We start from the raw sequence: 16,205 nt of genomic DNA on the forward strand, positions 1-16,205 counted from the left end.
CTCCACTGCTAGGTTACCATGTGTTGGCGACTGTGGTGTTAGTGGATTCCGTATCAAACAACAAGAGATCACAAATGTTCACAAGGATGTGAAAAAAAGGGGACCTTTTTACTTTGTTGATGAGAATGAAAACTCGTGGAAAACAGTGTGGAGGTTCCTCAAGAAATTAAAAATAGAACTACCATTTGATCCAGCAGCTCCACTTCTGGGTATATATCCAAAGTCAATGAAATCACTATCTTGAAGACATATCAGTACTTCCATGTTCATGGCAGACAGTTTTAACTGTTATTCTCATTGGTTCTGGTGCCTGGGAACAGCCACGGTTGAAGAAAGGCAGAAGCTCACTTGACTAGTCCCCTATATCAGCCAGCCAGGGGTCAGGGCAATCTATTCAAACTCCTGTTCAAGTTGACCCTCTCAGAAAATCAACAGCAGGTAACACTAAATATTTGTTGAATAAATGAGTGGAAGAACAGAGGAAATAAGAGAAATGAGAGGAGAAATAAAAGAACTGGATAAGTTTTTCAAGCTTCAAAATAGGATATGCCCTCAATGCCTTCCAGATCTTGTATCCTAAGGAGTTAATTTAACCATTCAATATTCCCTGCCTCCTACTGTGCTGTGTGCTTGGAATATAAGAATGAGACAGGATTCCTGTGCTCAGAGAGCTCACCTGTTCACCTGGGTAAAGACATCTACACAGCCTGCTGCATCATAAGACAATATGGTAAGCAAATTCATTCATTTATTCATTCTTGAATCCATTTCAAGATGTTTACTGGATGCCATCCTCAAGAAGCTTGTAGCTATAGAAGAAAAGCCATTCTTTTCTGCTCCCCACATTCCTGCAGCCCCATAATATAAGAACTTCCTTTTTTTTTTGGAAATAGCAGAAAGTATCTTCTGCTCTTTATACCCCTGCCTCAATCCTTACCCCTTACTCATCTATGGGGTCAGGAAAAGCAACTTATTTCAGAGGTGAGATAGGGCAGAAAAGACTGAACATGTGTGTGTTGTTCAACCCACCATGGGCTAAGATTTTCCTGTTCATTTTTCACTTGCTCTCTGCTTCTTGTGCATATGATCAGTAACATTTCTGGGCAGGGTTTTTCTGCCTTGCAGCTGGGAGAGTAAGCCCATCTAATGCACGGGAAGACATAGAAAACCTTGGACCCAAGGCCAAAGTCTTGGGTCCAAGAAAGTACATGATAAAGAGGTCTTGGGAATCCCCAAATTTTACTGGCAGGAAACAGGCTATGAAAACTACTCAGCCACAAACATGGGCTACTGTTCAAGGGAACCAGAATATGACACCCCAAAATATGCCTCTTTGACATAAAAATTGTTTTAAGCTGAAGGCAGTTAAGAAAGAGCAAAGGTAAAAAAAAAAAGCTCTCTCTACCCTCCTCCTTTTCTGCTGAAAGGCAGGATATAAATTCTCCTTCACTGGAGATGACTCTAGACTCTTATCAGTACCAGAGGAATCTACAAACAAACCTTACTCCATTAGGTTCCTCCCATATATTTACTTTTTCACAGTTCGCTGCCCTTCGAAGCCTAAACTGCTTTCCTTTGTCTTATCATTTCTCTACTGATTTATTGTGCTTTGTTGAAGATGCTATGTAAGCCAGAGATCTACGCCATCTCTTTGAGTTACTCTTTCCTTGAGTCTCTCCCGTGTATATATGAAATGTACATATTAATAAACTTCTATTTATTTTTATTTTGTTAATCTGTTTGCTTTTTTGTTTTGTTTCATTTTTGTTTTTGTTACAGAGGGCCCAGCTGAGAACTTAGAAGGGGAGAAGAAAAATGTGTTTTTCCCCTCTCCTACACTGGCAACAAGATAATATCTAAATTTTAGGACCTTTCTGTTCAGTCTTATTTCTGGCCACCATGCTCTTCCTACTGAATGCCAAACTGTTTGTGGTTCTCAGAACACAGCTTGTTCTTTCACACCCCTGTGCCTTACTCTCCCCCACAATGTCACTGCTCCTGGCATCCCTACCCTCATCACTCTCCCCAACTCCCATCTGTCTGTGCAGAAAACGTCCACTCCTCATTTCAGCTCAAGTTTCATCTCCCAAGTTCAGCCTCCTCTGACTCTATGCCTTTCAGTCCCAGCTGACATATTACTTTCAGAAATCTTGAGGCTTTTGTTATGTCAACATATATTTCGCTCACACTATTAGACAAAAGCAACACCCACAAATCATGAAATAACCTGCTTCCACCTTGGCCTCTTTGATGGTTGCTGCGGGCAAGGCCCTACAGACTCTTTGAGAGAAGCTCTTCAATACAAACACTTAAGATCCTTAAAAGGTCTTTTGTAATTTGCTGACCCTTATTTAGACTATATTTTTTTCCCTAGGAGCACCTGATATTTGAACATTTCCCAGAAGCTATTTCATAATTTTAACCTGTTCTCCATCTGGAGAGGCTGAGATGAGAAAAGAAATTTTTTTCAAATGCAGCAGGTTCTAACTCCTATATATTCAAGGGCTGGTACTTTTAACTTATCTCTCTTCTCTCACATTTTATCACAGGCAGCAAGAAGAGGCCATGTGGCACTTTTAATATTTTATCTTGAAATCTCTTTAGCTAGAACAAGGGTCAGCAAAATACTACTGATGGGTAGGCTGTCCATTTCTTTGTAACTAAAGTATTATTGGAACACACTGGTGCCTATTTGCCAATTTTGTAGACTCGTGCCTTCGTGAGGAGTTGAGTAGCTCCTCAGACATGAAATAATTACTATCTGGCCCTTTACAAAATGAGTTTGCTGACTCCTGACCAAGATTGTTTAGCCCACTAGGTATATTTCTTATTTTCGATGTTGGCACAGATGACAGTGTTGCCAAATTTCTTCCACTACATAACAAGGACCTCTTTCCTCCATCTTCCACTTCTCCTCATTTCCCTTTAAACCCTCACTGACAATCTCCTCAAGATCCTTAGTCTTCCACTAATACTGCTCAAGGACCTTCCCTTTTCTGCTTGCCACCTGTTTCCATAGGCAATATCACATGTTTTGGGTTTTTGTTAAAAGTAGTACCACTCTTCAATGTACTAAATGTATTCTGATTGTCCATAGCTGCATAACAATTCATTCCAAAACCTAGGAGCTTTGAGTAAAAATAATCATTTTATGACTTCCTCTCATAGTTCTGGAGGAAGACTGGACTCTGCTGGTTGTTCTCACTTGGGGTCTCATGTGGTTGCAGTATGATGTTGGTTGGAGCTGAAGTCATTTAAAGTCTTTCTCACTCAAGCCAGGATAGCTTCACGTGGCTTCTCCAAGTGACCTGGGCTTCCTTGCAGCATGGTGGCTGGGTTCTAAGAGCAGGCATCGCAAGAGAATAAGAATAAGTCACATTTCGTCACTTCCCTCAGACTCCACAGTTTGAGACAGTTGTACAGGATTACTCAGTTCAAGGAGAGGAGACACAGAAGCCATCACTGGATATAAGGAGTGTCAACATCACCTTGCAAAAATAACATGTAGTTTGGGATACACTGTGGTGACCATCTTGGGAAAATACAGTGCTACACACCCTGCTACTCATCTACAAGAAATGTCATATTTCTCTACTTTTCCAAATCGTGGTTTGCCTTGGTGCACCCCACTGACAAGGGTTGGTGGAAAGTTCAAATTCACTCCTGTTCTTGTCTTCCTTTGGAGTTAAACTAGAGCTCTGAGTCTTTGTACAAACCAGAAATTTTGAGTAAAGTCTTTTTCTGTCCAGTGGTTGGTGTTGACAGATTGCCATGGCCAGAGTATTCAATTATAAGGCAAGCAGCACTGTTCATTCAGCACCTAACTCGGACTGTGGTGCTGGCCACAGCCACCTTACATGTATCACTCAGCCATCCTCCCATTGGGAATTCTGTCTCCAAGCTAGCCAAAGGTCTCTGCCACTCAGTGGAACTTCTATAAACTTTGTCCATGTGTCCCCAACCTTAAATCCATCTCTGTAGCTTCCTTACTAGTAGCTTTCATCCTTAGTTAGTTTCCATTGCAGAGAACAGAATCTCCTTGATTTGACATAAGGAGAAGATTTGCTATAACCATTAAATGGCTTTTGGAATCCTTGGGAGGGCTGAAGAAACAGATTGGGGGCTGAGTTTTCAGGAATGCCTCTCAAAACTGCTGCTTCGGGACTTCCTTGGCGGTCCAGTAGTTAAGACTCCCCCTTCCAATGCAGGGGGTGCAGGTTCGATCCCCGGTCGGGGAGCTAAGATCCCACATGCCTTGCTGCCAAAAAAACAAAACATAAAACAGAAGCAATATTGTAACAAATTCAAAAAAGATTTGAAAAATGGTCCATATCAAACAAAAACAAAAACCCTGCTGCTTCAGCTACTGCCATTACTTCAGATAAGTCTGGTAAATGTAATTTTAGCTTTCTGACTATATTAGTTTGCTTGGGCTGCCATAAAAAAAAAACCATAGGGGCTTCCCTGGTGGCGCAGTGGTTGAGAGTCCGCCTGCCGATGCAGGGCACATGGGTTCGTGCCCCGGTCCGGGAAGATCCCACATGCCGCGGAGCGGCAGGGCCCGTGAGCCATGGCTGCTGAGTCGGCCAGTCCGGAGCCTGTGCTCCGCAACGGGAGAGGCCACAACAGTGAGAGGCCCGCGTACCGCAAAAATAAAAAAGAAAACAAAAAAAAAAAAAGGAAAACTGAAGGACTGTTTTGGTGTGGAGGTGGGAGAGTCAAGGGTTTTGTTGATAGTGTAAGGCAGGGGTCCCCAACCCCTGGGCGGCAGATGGTACCGGTCAGTGGCCTTTTAGGAACTGGGCGGCACAGCAGGAGGTGAGAGGCAGGCGGACGAGCAAGCTTCCTCGGCTGCTCCCCATCGCTGCCATTATCGCCTGAACCATCCCTCCCCCCAACCCCGTGGACAAATTGTCTTCCACGAAACCAGTCCCTGGTGCCCAAAGGGTTGGGGACCACTGGTGTAAGGATCCCATGAAGGTGGGAAGTAAAGTGACTGGTAGTAGAGGGCTCATTTTCAGTGCCAAGCACCAAGGCTCTGTTGTGATAGGAAGGAAGGAAGAGATGGTTGCCGTGCATACTTAGTAGACTTGCATGTTTGATGTGCGGGAGATGACGGCTTCTGTTTTCTCTGTAATGAAAGAGGAGAGTTTAACTGCTTCTCTAAGTGTTATTCATAATGTTGCCTCCTAAACTAATTGTTTTATATGTGGATGGATGCCTTAGCTCTCTCACTGTTTCACAGGTAGCTAAATATACCTCCTAGTTCACAGCAGTGGGAACACACAGAAGGCGCTTAAAATACTCGCTTCATTTTAATTCTAATGATGATGAGAAATCTAATGATGGCAAAGAAAAGTATAAGCTCCAGTTGGGCCCCTATGATAAGGCGCCTGATAAGCGTGAGGGATGAGAATCAGAGTTGGCAAAAGACAAAGGCCACAAGGAAGAGAAATCCACCAGGACGCTCCTTCTTGTCCGGTAACCTAAGGGTTAAGACCAACGAGAACGAGCCATCACTGTTTCCTAGAGAGGCCCCAGCAAGCCCGCTGGGGGAGATGGGGGTACTTCCTGTTTCTGTCTTCCGGGTTTGAGAGGTTAGGAACGTGGGTTGGTGGGGTCGGAAGCAGAGGGGTCGCTTAATTCCGGGACGGCTGGGCTTGCTGGGGGTGCGGGGCGCCTTGTGTGTAACCCCCAGCACAGTGAGTTCCTTCTCGGGTGGAAGGGAGCCGAGGGCTGCGGGCCAGAGGAGCGAAGATGCGCCGCCCAGAAGAGGGATGTCAGTCCCGGAGAGGGATGCGGTTGCTGTGAGGGGCGAAGGCCCAGCCAGCATCTCTTGCTGCACGGGCAACTGCGCCAGCCTCGCCTACGGGGTCCCTTGAAGGACCGTGTCGACTGGAGATGATCTCCTCCCCTGGAGCTCACCCCGTAGTGCACCCCCGCCTGTGCTCCCTGCCAGCGCTTCTTAAAGCTAAGCTTCAGGCAGTGCATTTTCTTTGGAAGTCTTTTTAATCCAAAGCACTGCCCCATCGTAATCACCTCTTTGCTCTAGGAGAGTGAAAACAGCCTTTCTCTGTGGAGTGACATTTTTTAAAAATTATTTTAATTTTTTTTGGCTGTGTTGAGTTTTCATTGCTGAGCACGGGCTTTCTCTAGTTGCGGCCAGTGGGGGCTACTCTTAATTGCAGCGTGCGGGCTTCTCATTGCGTTGGCTTCTCTTGTTGCAGAGCACGGGCTCTGGGCGTGTGGGCTTCAGGAGTTGCAGCACGTGGGCTCAGTAGTTGTGGATCGCAGGTTCAGTAGTTGTGGCTCGCAGGCTCAGTTGCTCCGCGGCATGTGGGATCTTCACGGACCAGATCCTGAACCCATGTTCCCTGCATTGGCAGGTGGATTCTTAACCACTGAGCCACCAGGGAAGTCCCTGGAATGACATATTTAGGACAGCCTCTTAATACCATTTATGGCCTTGAGTTTGCTACCCTTTTGCTGAGAAGAACCTGAGGGCTCTTCTGTTACCAAAATTAATAGTTTCTTAGCAGGGAAAATGGTAGCATGTGTATCTGTTACCCAGACTCTTGCTTCTTTTGTAAAGACTTTGATAGAAATACGTAACTCAGATGGCAAGACATATTACTCCATTTGAACAACTTTCCTTTTTTTTTTTTTGCATTCAGGTATATGTTTTTTTCCCCCACTTAAACACTGGGCATATTTGTAATTTAGACAAGTTTCTTTTAGACTGAGGGTGCTTAGAGAATGCCAGCTTCCTTTGGCATAAGGTCTAGGGATGTGAATTGGCTTTCTAAAAACACAGTCAATATAGGAATTCCCTGGTGGTCCAGTGGTTAGGGCTTGGCGATTTCACTGCTGGGGCCAGGTGTGGAGAGTGGTGGTGGAAGTCAATATATTCCAAAATAAAGGTCCTGATCATTTGCAGGTTGGGGTTATGCCCAGCTCTGCTTTCTGCTCTAGTTGTTTACTGTATCAGATAAGAATGTTGAAGTCAGTGTCCAAACAGGTTTGGGACTGAATCCTGCTCTACTACTTTCTGGTTGTGTGTCCTTGGGAAAGTTTCGTAATGTCTATTTTGTTCACCTACAGCATGCTGGTATCTGTTTATACACTTCAGAGGGCTGTTGTAAGAATTAAATGAGACACGTGTAAGGTATTTAGTTCACTGCATGCCACATAATAGGCAGTAATAGGGTGAAAATGATAAGTACACCATCTTTTGTTTTCCATATGTGTGCCTTCTTTTAAGCTCCCATTTTTCCTGAATTGTGCTATTCTTTATATCCTGAAATGCCAAGTCCATGTATAACTGCCTTCCAGTGAAAGGTCACATTTCCAGTCCCATAAAGGAGCTCAGGGATTGTAGTTGGGTCCAGAAGATAAAGTTTAGGCTGAAAAGGATATTGTGATTATGATAGAGAGGAAGAGGCAAGGAAGAGTTTCCTCGTTGGCCTCCCTTTTATGTTTAGAGATTATTGGCTATAGTTATTCTAGCCCTACCTTGTCTTAATTTCTTGTTACTAGTTAAGTAAATCCTAACTTTCTTTTGAAATTGACTTCAAAGGTTTCATCCTTCTGTCAAGGACCCACTTATTCTTTGTAAACTAAACAGGGTGCTTTCTCTTTAGCTGCTTCTTATACCTGCATATTGATTCCTTAATATCTTATTGTTGGTGCCTTTTCCAAAAAACTACTTCATTTTTTCAATTAAAAGTGTTTCTAAATTCCAAGTGGACAGTGAGTATTAGTATTCATTCTGTTTTTGAAGCTTGATCCTCAGACTTTAATGTGAAGGTTTAATTTTTAAATTATTTCCCTAGGAAAGGTAAATCAGGTAAACGCGTAATTCTAAATACTTGCATCTGAGATAAGATTTTCTAAAAGAATTTCTAAGGCCCATGTTTCTTATTTTTAGTATGGTCCACAGAACATTCTATGCTTACAGTTGTTATGTTGCAGTAGTTGGAGAGGAAGGAAGAAGGAGAAATGTTAACAAATGCCTTCAAGCATAACCTGTTTCCTTCCACAGGATTTCTGATCCCTAACCTGACTGTGAGTGACCATTGTGATGGAACAAGAGCAAAAACTGTTGGTCTCAGATTCTAATGGCTTCACAGAGAGGGAGAGTTTGAAAAGCACTTTTACAGGTGAGGGATCAAGAAGATCTGAATCCTTTGGAAATTCGTTATCCAGTGCACTGTAGAATGTGTAGAAAGATCAGGGCATTAGAATGAGACAGACTTTAATTTGATTCCCTACTCTGTCACTTCCAAGCTATGAAAACTCCTACAGCCTCAGTTTTCTCATCCTTAAGAAAAGTGAATAATAATATCTGTCTCACATATTTTTTAGGATTAATGATACACTATATGTAAAGTTACTGTTCTTGCTAAGTAGTGGGTATCATTGTTATTTCTATGTTTGCTTAGGTTTAAAAAGAAATTTTTTTAATTAATTTATTTTTGGCTGCGTTGGGTCTTCGTTGTTGCACACGGGCTTCCTCTAGTTGCGGCGAGTGGGGGCTACTTTTCATTGCATTGCATGGGCTTCTCATTGTGGTGGCTTCTCTTGTTGCAGAGCACGGGCCCTAGTCGTGCAGGCTTAAGTAGTTGTGGTGCACGGGCTTAGTTGCTCCATGGCATGTGGAATCTTCCCAGACCAGGGCTCGAACCTGTGTCCCCTGCATTGGCAGGCGGATTCTTAACCACTGCACCACCAGGGAAGCCCCTGTTAACATGCTCAGATTTTAACTAAGGTTTTATCTAGTTTTCACCTCAGAGAGTGTTCTATTCATCTTCTCCCTTACTTTTTTCTATTAAGTCTTTATTTTTAGCTTGATATCCCTTGTGGCAATCGGTGAGAACTATTCAGATACCTCATTAGTGTTGTTGTAAGTACAAAACGTTCGTCTACTTGGTGAACACATAGAGTAAAAGAATTAAAACTAGCTATAAAAACTTTTTTTCATATAAAATAGTTTACGAGGTTTGAGTTTGTTATTCCCTCTCTTTCACCATGATTCAGAATTTCTTTCCCGTGGCAGAGACTAGCGAATGTGTTTAGACTATTTGTTTATTCTTGCAGGAGATGAAAGTAAGAATAATTTGGAAACTGTTCAACACAGTAACTCTAAGGCAGATAAAGAGAGAGCCTCAAAATGGTCTAAAAGTGATGGCCCACAAAATTGTAAGCATGAGGACACAAAAAAAATGCCATTGACATGGTCCCAGGGACGTGAAACTGAGTGTGATGATTCCTATGAGAATGATGGCAACTTGGAGAATCAGGGAAATTCTACAGGAAAAGAGGAGGAAAAACCCAATCACTGGGAATGGGACCCAGGACAACATACCAGGGCTGCCATCCAGCAGACTTCATCCTTTGGGGACAAACCTTACAAATGTTCTGAATGTTGGAAAAGCTTCAATAATAGTTCTCATCTTCGAACTCACCAGAGGACCCACTCAGGAGAAAAACCTTATAAATGTTCTGAGTGTGGGAAATGCTTCAGTAACAGCTCTCACCTGATTCAGCATCTGAGAACACACACAGGCGAGAAGCCCTATCAGTGTGGTGAATGTGGGAAAAGCTTCAGCAACACCTCCCATCTTATTATCCATGAAAGAACTCACACGGGAGAGAAACCTTATAAATGTCCTGAGTGTGCGAAGAGTTTCAGTAGCAGCTCTCACCTTATTCAGCATCACAGATCACATACAGGTGAAAAACCATATGAATGTCCGGTTTGTGGGAAATGCTTCAGCCACAGTTATGTCCTAGTAGAACATCAGAGGACCCACACTGGAGAAAAACCTTATAAGTGCCCCGACTGTGGGAAGAGTTTTAGTCAGAGTTCTAGTCTGATTCGCCACCAGCGGACACACACAGGTGAGAAGCCCTACAAATGTCCTGAGTGTGGAAAAAGCTTTGGTTGCAATTCTACTCTAATAAAGCATCAGAGAATACATACAGGAGAAAAACCCTATCAGTGTACAGAATGTGGGAAGAATTTCAGTCGAAGTTCAAACCTTATTACACACCGGAAGATGCACACAGGTGAGAAATCCTATGAAACGTCTGAATATGAAGAAAGTTTGAGTCAGAACTGCAGTGTGATAGACGAATGCCGAATCCAGCCAGGAGAGAAACCATATAAATGTTGTGAATGTGGAAAGAGTTTTGGCCTTAGCTCCCACCTCATAAGACATCAGAGAACACATACAGGAGAAAAACCTTACAGATGTTCTGAGTGTTGGAAAACTTTTAGTCAGAGTTCCACCCTGGTGATTCACCAAAGGACGCACACAGGAGAGAAACCTTATAAATGTCCTGACTGTGGTGAGTGCTTCAGTCAAAGCTTTAACCTTATCAGGCATCGGAGGACCCATGTAGGAGAAAAACCTTACAAATGTACTGACTGTGAGAAATGCTTCAGCAGAAGTGCCTACCTCATTCAGCATCAGAAAATTCATATAGAAAAGTCTTCTGCATCTCCTGAAGTTGAAGATTTTCCTCATGAATGGACTTGGAAAAACTGTTCTGGGGAAATGGCTCTTATCTCTTCAATTTCAGTCCCAAATTCATCTCCCTCCTGAGTCCCAAAGTCTGTTTTGTTTCCTTTCTTTTCTTATCGGAGCATTACAATTAAGGTGTTCTCTGATCACAGGGTTATAAAATTTCTTTGGTTTGTTTGCCAAAACATTTGGGAAAAGTCAACCTCCCACCTTAGAGGTTGGGAAGACCCAGATCATCGGGTCATCGGATCTGCCCAGTGAGAGATACTGCCAATGATGGAGAGAAAGAAGAATATTTTTTATTTAAGGTAAGATAGGAATAGCTTCAAAGAAAAACATGGAGAGAAATCTTGGGAGTCTGAAGATGAGATTGTCATTGAATTTCCTTATTTCCTGTTGCCTGATTGGGTAGCAACAAATCATTTCTGTCCTCGGGGATTTACCCAGAGAAAGGTTCATTTTGAACAAATAATGTGATTTCCTGGCTATTTTGTTGGGTCTTAAGGAAGAAAAGACTAATTTTTTTTTCTAATGTGTTTTTATTTGCTGAAAATTAACTTTTACAGTATCTGGAACTGCACTGCCTGGTACAATAGCCACTAGCCACGTATGGATATTTAAGTTTAAATTAAAATGAAATGAAATTTAAAATTGACTTCCGCAGTCACACAAACCACTTGCTGAGTGCTCAGTAGCCACACATGACTGGTGGCTGCTGTATTAAATATCACAAATAGTTCTTTCAAGATCATCATTCTTGACAGATCTAGTTCCTATAAGACTGTAAGAAACATGCTCTGGGGTTTCCGCTCTCCAAGAGGAATTTCAATATAGAATAGAAATGGTATAGAGTTGTTTTTATTTTTTTAACTTTGGCCACGCTGTGTGGCTTGTGGGATCTTAATTCCCTGACCAGGGATTGAACCTGCGTCCTTGGCAGTGAAAGTGTGGAATCCTAACCACTGGACTTCCAGGGAATTCCCTGGGATAGAGTTTTGAAGGTACTCAGGCCAAAAATTGGCTATTCTGATGATTGTATGTTTTATATTCAGCCATCTCAGTCATCTAGAGACGTGATCCCATTGTCTGGGCCAAAGCCAGATTAGGACGTAGGATTCTTGAATTCTATTTTAAGGTTTCCTGTCAAATGGTCCTTTCCCCTCAGTTTTACTATTCTATAAGTCCTCATCAGATCAGAAACTGGGTTCTTTTTCTAATAATTAACTCACTGAGTCTGAGCCAGTGTCCAGGGACAGTTTGCCATTGGAGCCCCAAATTCCTTAGTTCCAGCCTTGACAATTTTCTTTTGCCCTTTGGCTTATGTGGTGTGTGGATCTGGTAACTGAGACATAATCCTCCCTGCTCGTCTGTCCAATGGGAATGGTGCTTTGTAAAGTATTAAGATATTCCCTATGCCCCCACCTCCAGTTCTTCCTGCAGTGCAAAAGGTAGATGTACAGGAAGGTCAGGACTTGCCTAGGATTTCATCTTTTTTTTTGGAGTCAAAAATATATTTTATGAAGAATAGGTAGAGATGAATATTAGGAATGTGGAGCCAGAGGGGCCAATTACAGCTGCTGCAAAGGGCTATAGATACTGGTGGGTAGCTGAATTGCATGGGGATTATTTCTTTCGTGATTGTGGTGCTCCTGATACTGGTGAGGCAATTGTGTCTTTCTGTATTGTGATAGGATTTTAAAATGAAGCAAAAGCTAACAATTAAAAGTATTCAAGAAGTCTTTGGGGGTGATTTTCTGCTTTCCGAAAGGGGGAGAATATTATTGGGCATCATTGGCTTTAATGTGACCCTTACCTAAGCATACTTTTACCTATGTGTGTTACGTAGTATTACCCAAATTGTCTTAAACTCTAATATCTGAGGATAAGTGTTCATAGTATTTTTTACCACAGACAACTGAGTTTGATTAATGTTTGATAAGAGTTTGATTAACCATCAGTTGCAAGGCAGTAGCTGATGAGGTGGTGCGCAATCATCGATCCCAGTATGTATGGCAAGTAACCACTCTGAACCCGTTTCCTCATCTGTAAAGCAGAGATAATGCCTAGCTTGTGGGGTTTCGGTAAGGGTTAAATAAATGTTTGTAAAGCAGCTAGCCCAGTGCTTAAAATATAATGGGTCTAAATGTAATTGTTTATTATTAATGGAAACAAATTGAAAAATATCCTCCACACATTTCAGAAGCAGCAATACAGCCCCAAGCTTTCCTACTTGGGGATTCTTTGTGACAAACCTCAGGAACTCTGAGGAATAAGGTAGTATAAAAACACAAGACTGTATTGTGTTTTAAGTTTGCAGACTGTTGAAAACACTTTTATTTGATTCAGCTAATTGAATTTTCTTGTTGTTCATGAAACAAAGGATTTTAAGTTTAAGTCAGGAAAGAACAAAACAGCAAGTTCAATTTCAGTTAATTTGCATCTGAAAGAGATTAACAGTTGGTACAATTTATGTCTTATCACCATCCCTACACTATGTTTTATGACTGCCCACAATTATATAAAACCCACTCCACAAACCTCAAATATCTGTAGGAGCATAGACATTCACATTTTAGATGGGTAAGATGGGCTTTATTAGTAAAACAATTTGTCAAGAATCATTGTCTCTTTGGATTAAAAATTAGGAAAGCAGAAGAGAGATTTGTCACTTACCATGGAGACTTTAACATAGTCAAATTTAATCCTATTTGATGCCTTTGCCTCACTTTCATTAATCAGCAAATACGTTCTTTGTTTAGCTCCCAAAGAAGTAAATATTCTGTATTCTCTGTTTTTCTTGCCAGCACAAAGGATTCAACACCTGATTAAATAAAGCATTCTTTTTTACAAGTGATGTGTTTCATAGTTTCTTTTTAATTAAAAAGAAGACTCTTTCCTATATTCATTTTTTCGTACTCAGAGTGAGGGTTTGTATATTTTTTCCCTATAGTGGAGTGGGGAAATTCATGTTAATGCATATATTCACAAATATAGCAGGGAACTCACTCCCCAGCTGCTTTATAGCCTACAAGGAGGTATGCAAACGTATGTCTCTATTAAGTACCTGAGATAAAAGTTTGCTTCCATCATTCTAAGCCATTGAAGTTTGATCTACCAAATGGTCTTCTCCTTGGTGCTGTAGAAGTTTCCTTATTGATGGTGAGAGGTAGTAGAGTATGGTATGTGACAATTGCTCCTTATACATTAGTCCCACATATTCACCTTTGCCCATATCTCAGTTTCTGGTAATCATTGTAGTGATAAAACTCATTGCTTTTTATTCTGTATTTGAGTTTGTGTAATTCCTTTCAAGCAGCATAATCATTCATTCAACGAAAATTTACCTGTTGCCTAATATGTGTCTAGCAGAGGTCAAATGACAGTAGGAGGGACAGATGTAAGGATAGGTTAATAGTAGGAAAATGTGCAGCTTTTCAGATGACTCCTTTCTCCTTGCCAACTCCTAAATTATATTTATTATGCTGAACCCTCCATCTTCAGATTTAATAATTTGATAATCTGAGGAACTAGAGGTAACTGTAGATTAAAGTGGGTTAGGTCTTCTCTGAAAATGCAAGCTTGGTGAAGTTTGACACAATACTTTGCACATAGTGGTGCTCAATAGTTACTGAGTGGGTGTCATGTGCTTATATGTTTTATGGTAATGTCCAAGAGTATGTCCTTCCAGGATGGGTGTTTCTACTAGACTGTCAACTCCTTGAGTCAGAGAATGGACTTCATTTTTTGTAATCCCAGAGCCTGACAAAAAGCCTGGCATGTGAAGTGTTTGTTGGTTTTGGTTGAAGGGTATTCACCAATGGATAAAGTCTACTGGATTAGGCTGTATAGTCTCAGTGTCCCCCTGGGCCCTATAACACCATTGCTTGCCCAGTTCACAGAGGCTGGGGCTGACTTGGAAATGAAAGTGACTGTCCTAGGAAGCTGGGCCTATCCTCACACTAACACTAGAGGACCCTAAAATGTCCCAATTGTTCAGAATCCTATGGAAGTAAGACCCTGGGCTTTTGATTCAGACTGTCTAGGAGGGGTTTAAAACTTGTTTCAAATTCATGTTTCAGTCACTTACTAGCTTTGTACTGTGTACTCACCTTGTAAGATTTGGTAAGCAGTGAATGAGGTGAGATACCTGACATAGAATAGGTGCTAAGGAAATGTTTTTCTTCCCTGTTCACCCTCATTTGCTCATAATTTTGCCAAGTGTAGGCTCTAGGCGTGGAAATGTTCAATCGTTTTTCGGATTGATTGTTTCTATGTTTCTAAATTAAAGATATTAAGAACATTTAGTTCATGGCTTTGTTGTGAGGGTCAGTGAGATAATATATATAATATGCTTAGCATTGCTGATACCTAGTAATCACTCAATATTAGCTATTGTTACCATCATAAAGTGGCTCGAGACCACAATGGGTCTTTGGATTATCTTTGAAGTTAACCTCAGAGACAATCAAGTCAAGGCTAAGGATGGTCCAAATGCTTGCTTGTAAAGATAAAAGATGGAAACAGAATCTTGGTAATCATGACATAGTGGACACATAGTCACTTACAAGCAGAGGTAGCTTATGGGTGCTAAGATAGCTAGCTTGCTGATCTAACGTTGCTTAATTGGTAAAATCAGTAGATATTCTAGGATCTGACACAGTGAGGGATGAAGTGGAAGCTTTGGTTGAAAAGGGATCATGATTAATTTTGACCCATGCTAAGTCATATGGATAAATGGTCAGATTAAAGAAAATATTGACTAGACTGACAAACACAGGTGAGAAAAATTCCCCTTAAAAATAGCTTACTTTCTGATCATTAAATTGTACTTCTTTGTATATTTTACCATTAGCAAGTATTAATGTAGGAAATACATAAAAGTATGAAGACCAAAATACAAATGACCCATAATCATTTTCTCCAGAGATCATTCACCATGGAAGTTCTGGAATCTCCCAGTAACCTCTTTTCTGAGCATGTATCTGAATAAATATTTTTACAAAATGGATAATATGGACTATGTATATAGTATTGTCTTGATTTTTTCCTAATCATATAATTTTTCAACTAATTGTTTTAAATTAGTTATGAGGTTTTTAATGGCTTGATAATATTACACTGAATGATGTACCATAACAATTTAAGTGTTCTGACGTTGTATGTTTATATCGTTTCCTGTAATTTGCTATTAAAAATAACACTTTTTTGAATAGGTTTTTTTTGGCTGTTTTTGTTTTGGTATTGTGGTTGTGATTGTTTGGTTTTGCTGTTTTGCTTTTTGTTGGTGTACAAATCTTACTGTCCATCTCCTTTCTTAGAGTGAATTCCTAGAAGTAAGATTATTGAGTCAAAGGGCATAAAAGTTTTTAAAGGTATATTACTTCATTGCTTTTCAGAAATATGTATCAATTAAAATTGCCCCAATGAAATAATTTTGTTAAACATCTTATGGAGGTGATGGGGGAGATAAACATGTAATTCAAGACAAATACATCTAATTGATGAAAACCTTTTTTTAAGGCAGCTTCTTTGGATATGGATAATCTTTTTCCTTTTTTTTTTTTTTTTTTTTTTTTTTCTCATCCCTCTTACCCTGTCTTGGGTTAGGATCAGCTGAGACTCACTTTGGGTTGAAACACTTTAAGAACTGCTTGGTGATATGAAACTGGAAATCAATTA

At 40.9% G+C, this 16,205-nt stretch overlaps 1 protein-coding gene across 2 annotated transcripts; it reads left to right on the forward strand.

The window, feature by feature from the left end:
- Window positions 1-5,609: 5,609 nt before the first annotated feature.
- On the forward strand, window positions 5,610-15,736 carry ZNF572 (zinc finger protein 572). 2 transcript variants are annotated; one of them, XM_027132420.1, is made up of 3 exons: window positions 5,610-5,702; window positions 8,042-8,159; window positions 9,097-15,736. In XM_027132420.1, exons 2-3 carry the CDS (start codon window positions 8,081-8,083, stop codon window positions 10,605-10,607), a joined length of 1,590 nt encoding a protein of 529 aa, XP_026988221.1. In that variant the 5' UTR covers window positions 5,610-5,702; window positions 8,042-8,080; the 3' UTR covers window positions 10,608-15,736. The 2 variants fall into 2 exon arrangements, with proteins under 2 accessions (XP_026988221.1, XP_026988219.1); XM_027132418.1 differs by lacking the exon at window positions 5,610-5,702 and adding an exon at window positions 6,327-7,749.
- Window positions 15,737-16,205: the final 469 nt, after the last annotated feature.

Source organism: Aethalodelphis obliquidens, unplaced genomic scaffold (assembly GCF_003676395.1).
Source record: "Aethalodelphis obliquidens isolate GAN/ISIS:26980383/991018 unplaced genomic scaffold, ASM367639v1 scaffold41, whole genome shotgun sequence".
Classification (NCBI taxonomy): Eukaryota; Metazoa; Chordata; class Mammalia; order Artiodactyla; family Delphinidae; genus Aethalodelphis; species Aethalodelphis obliquidens.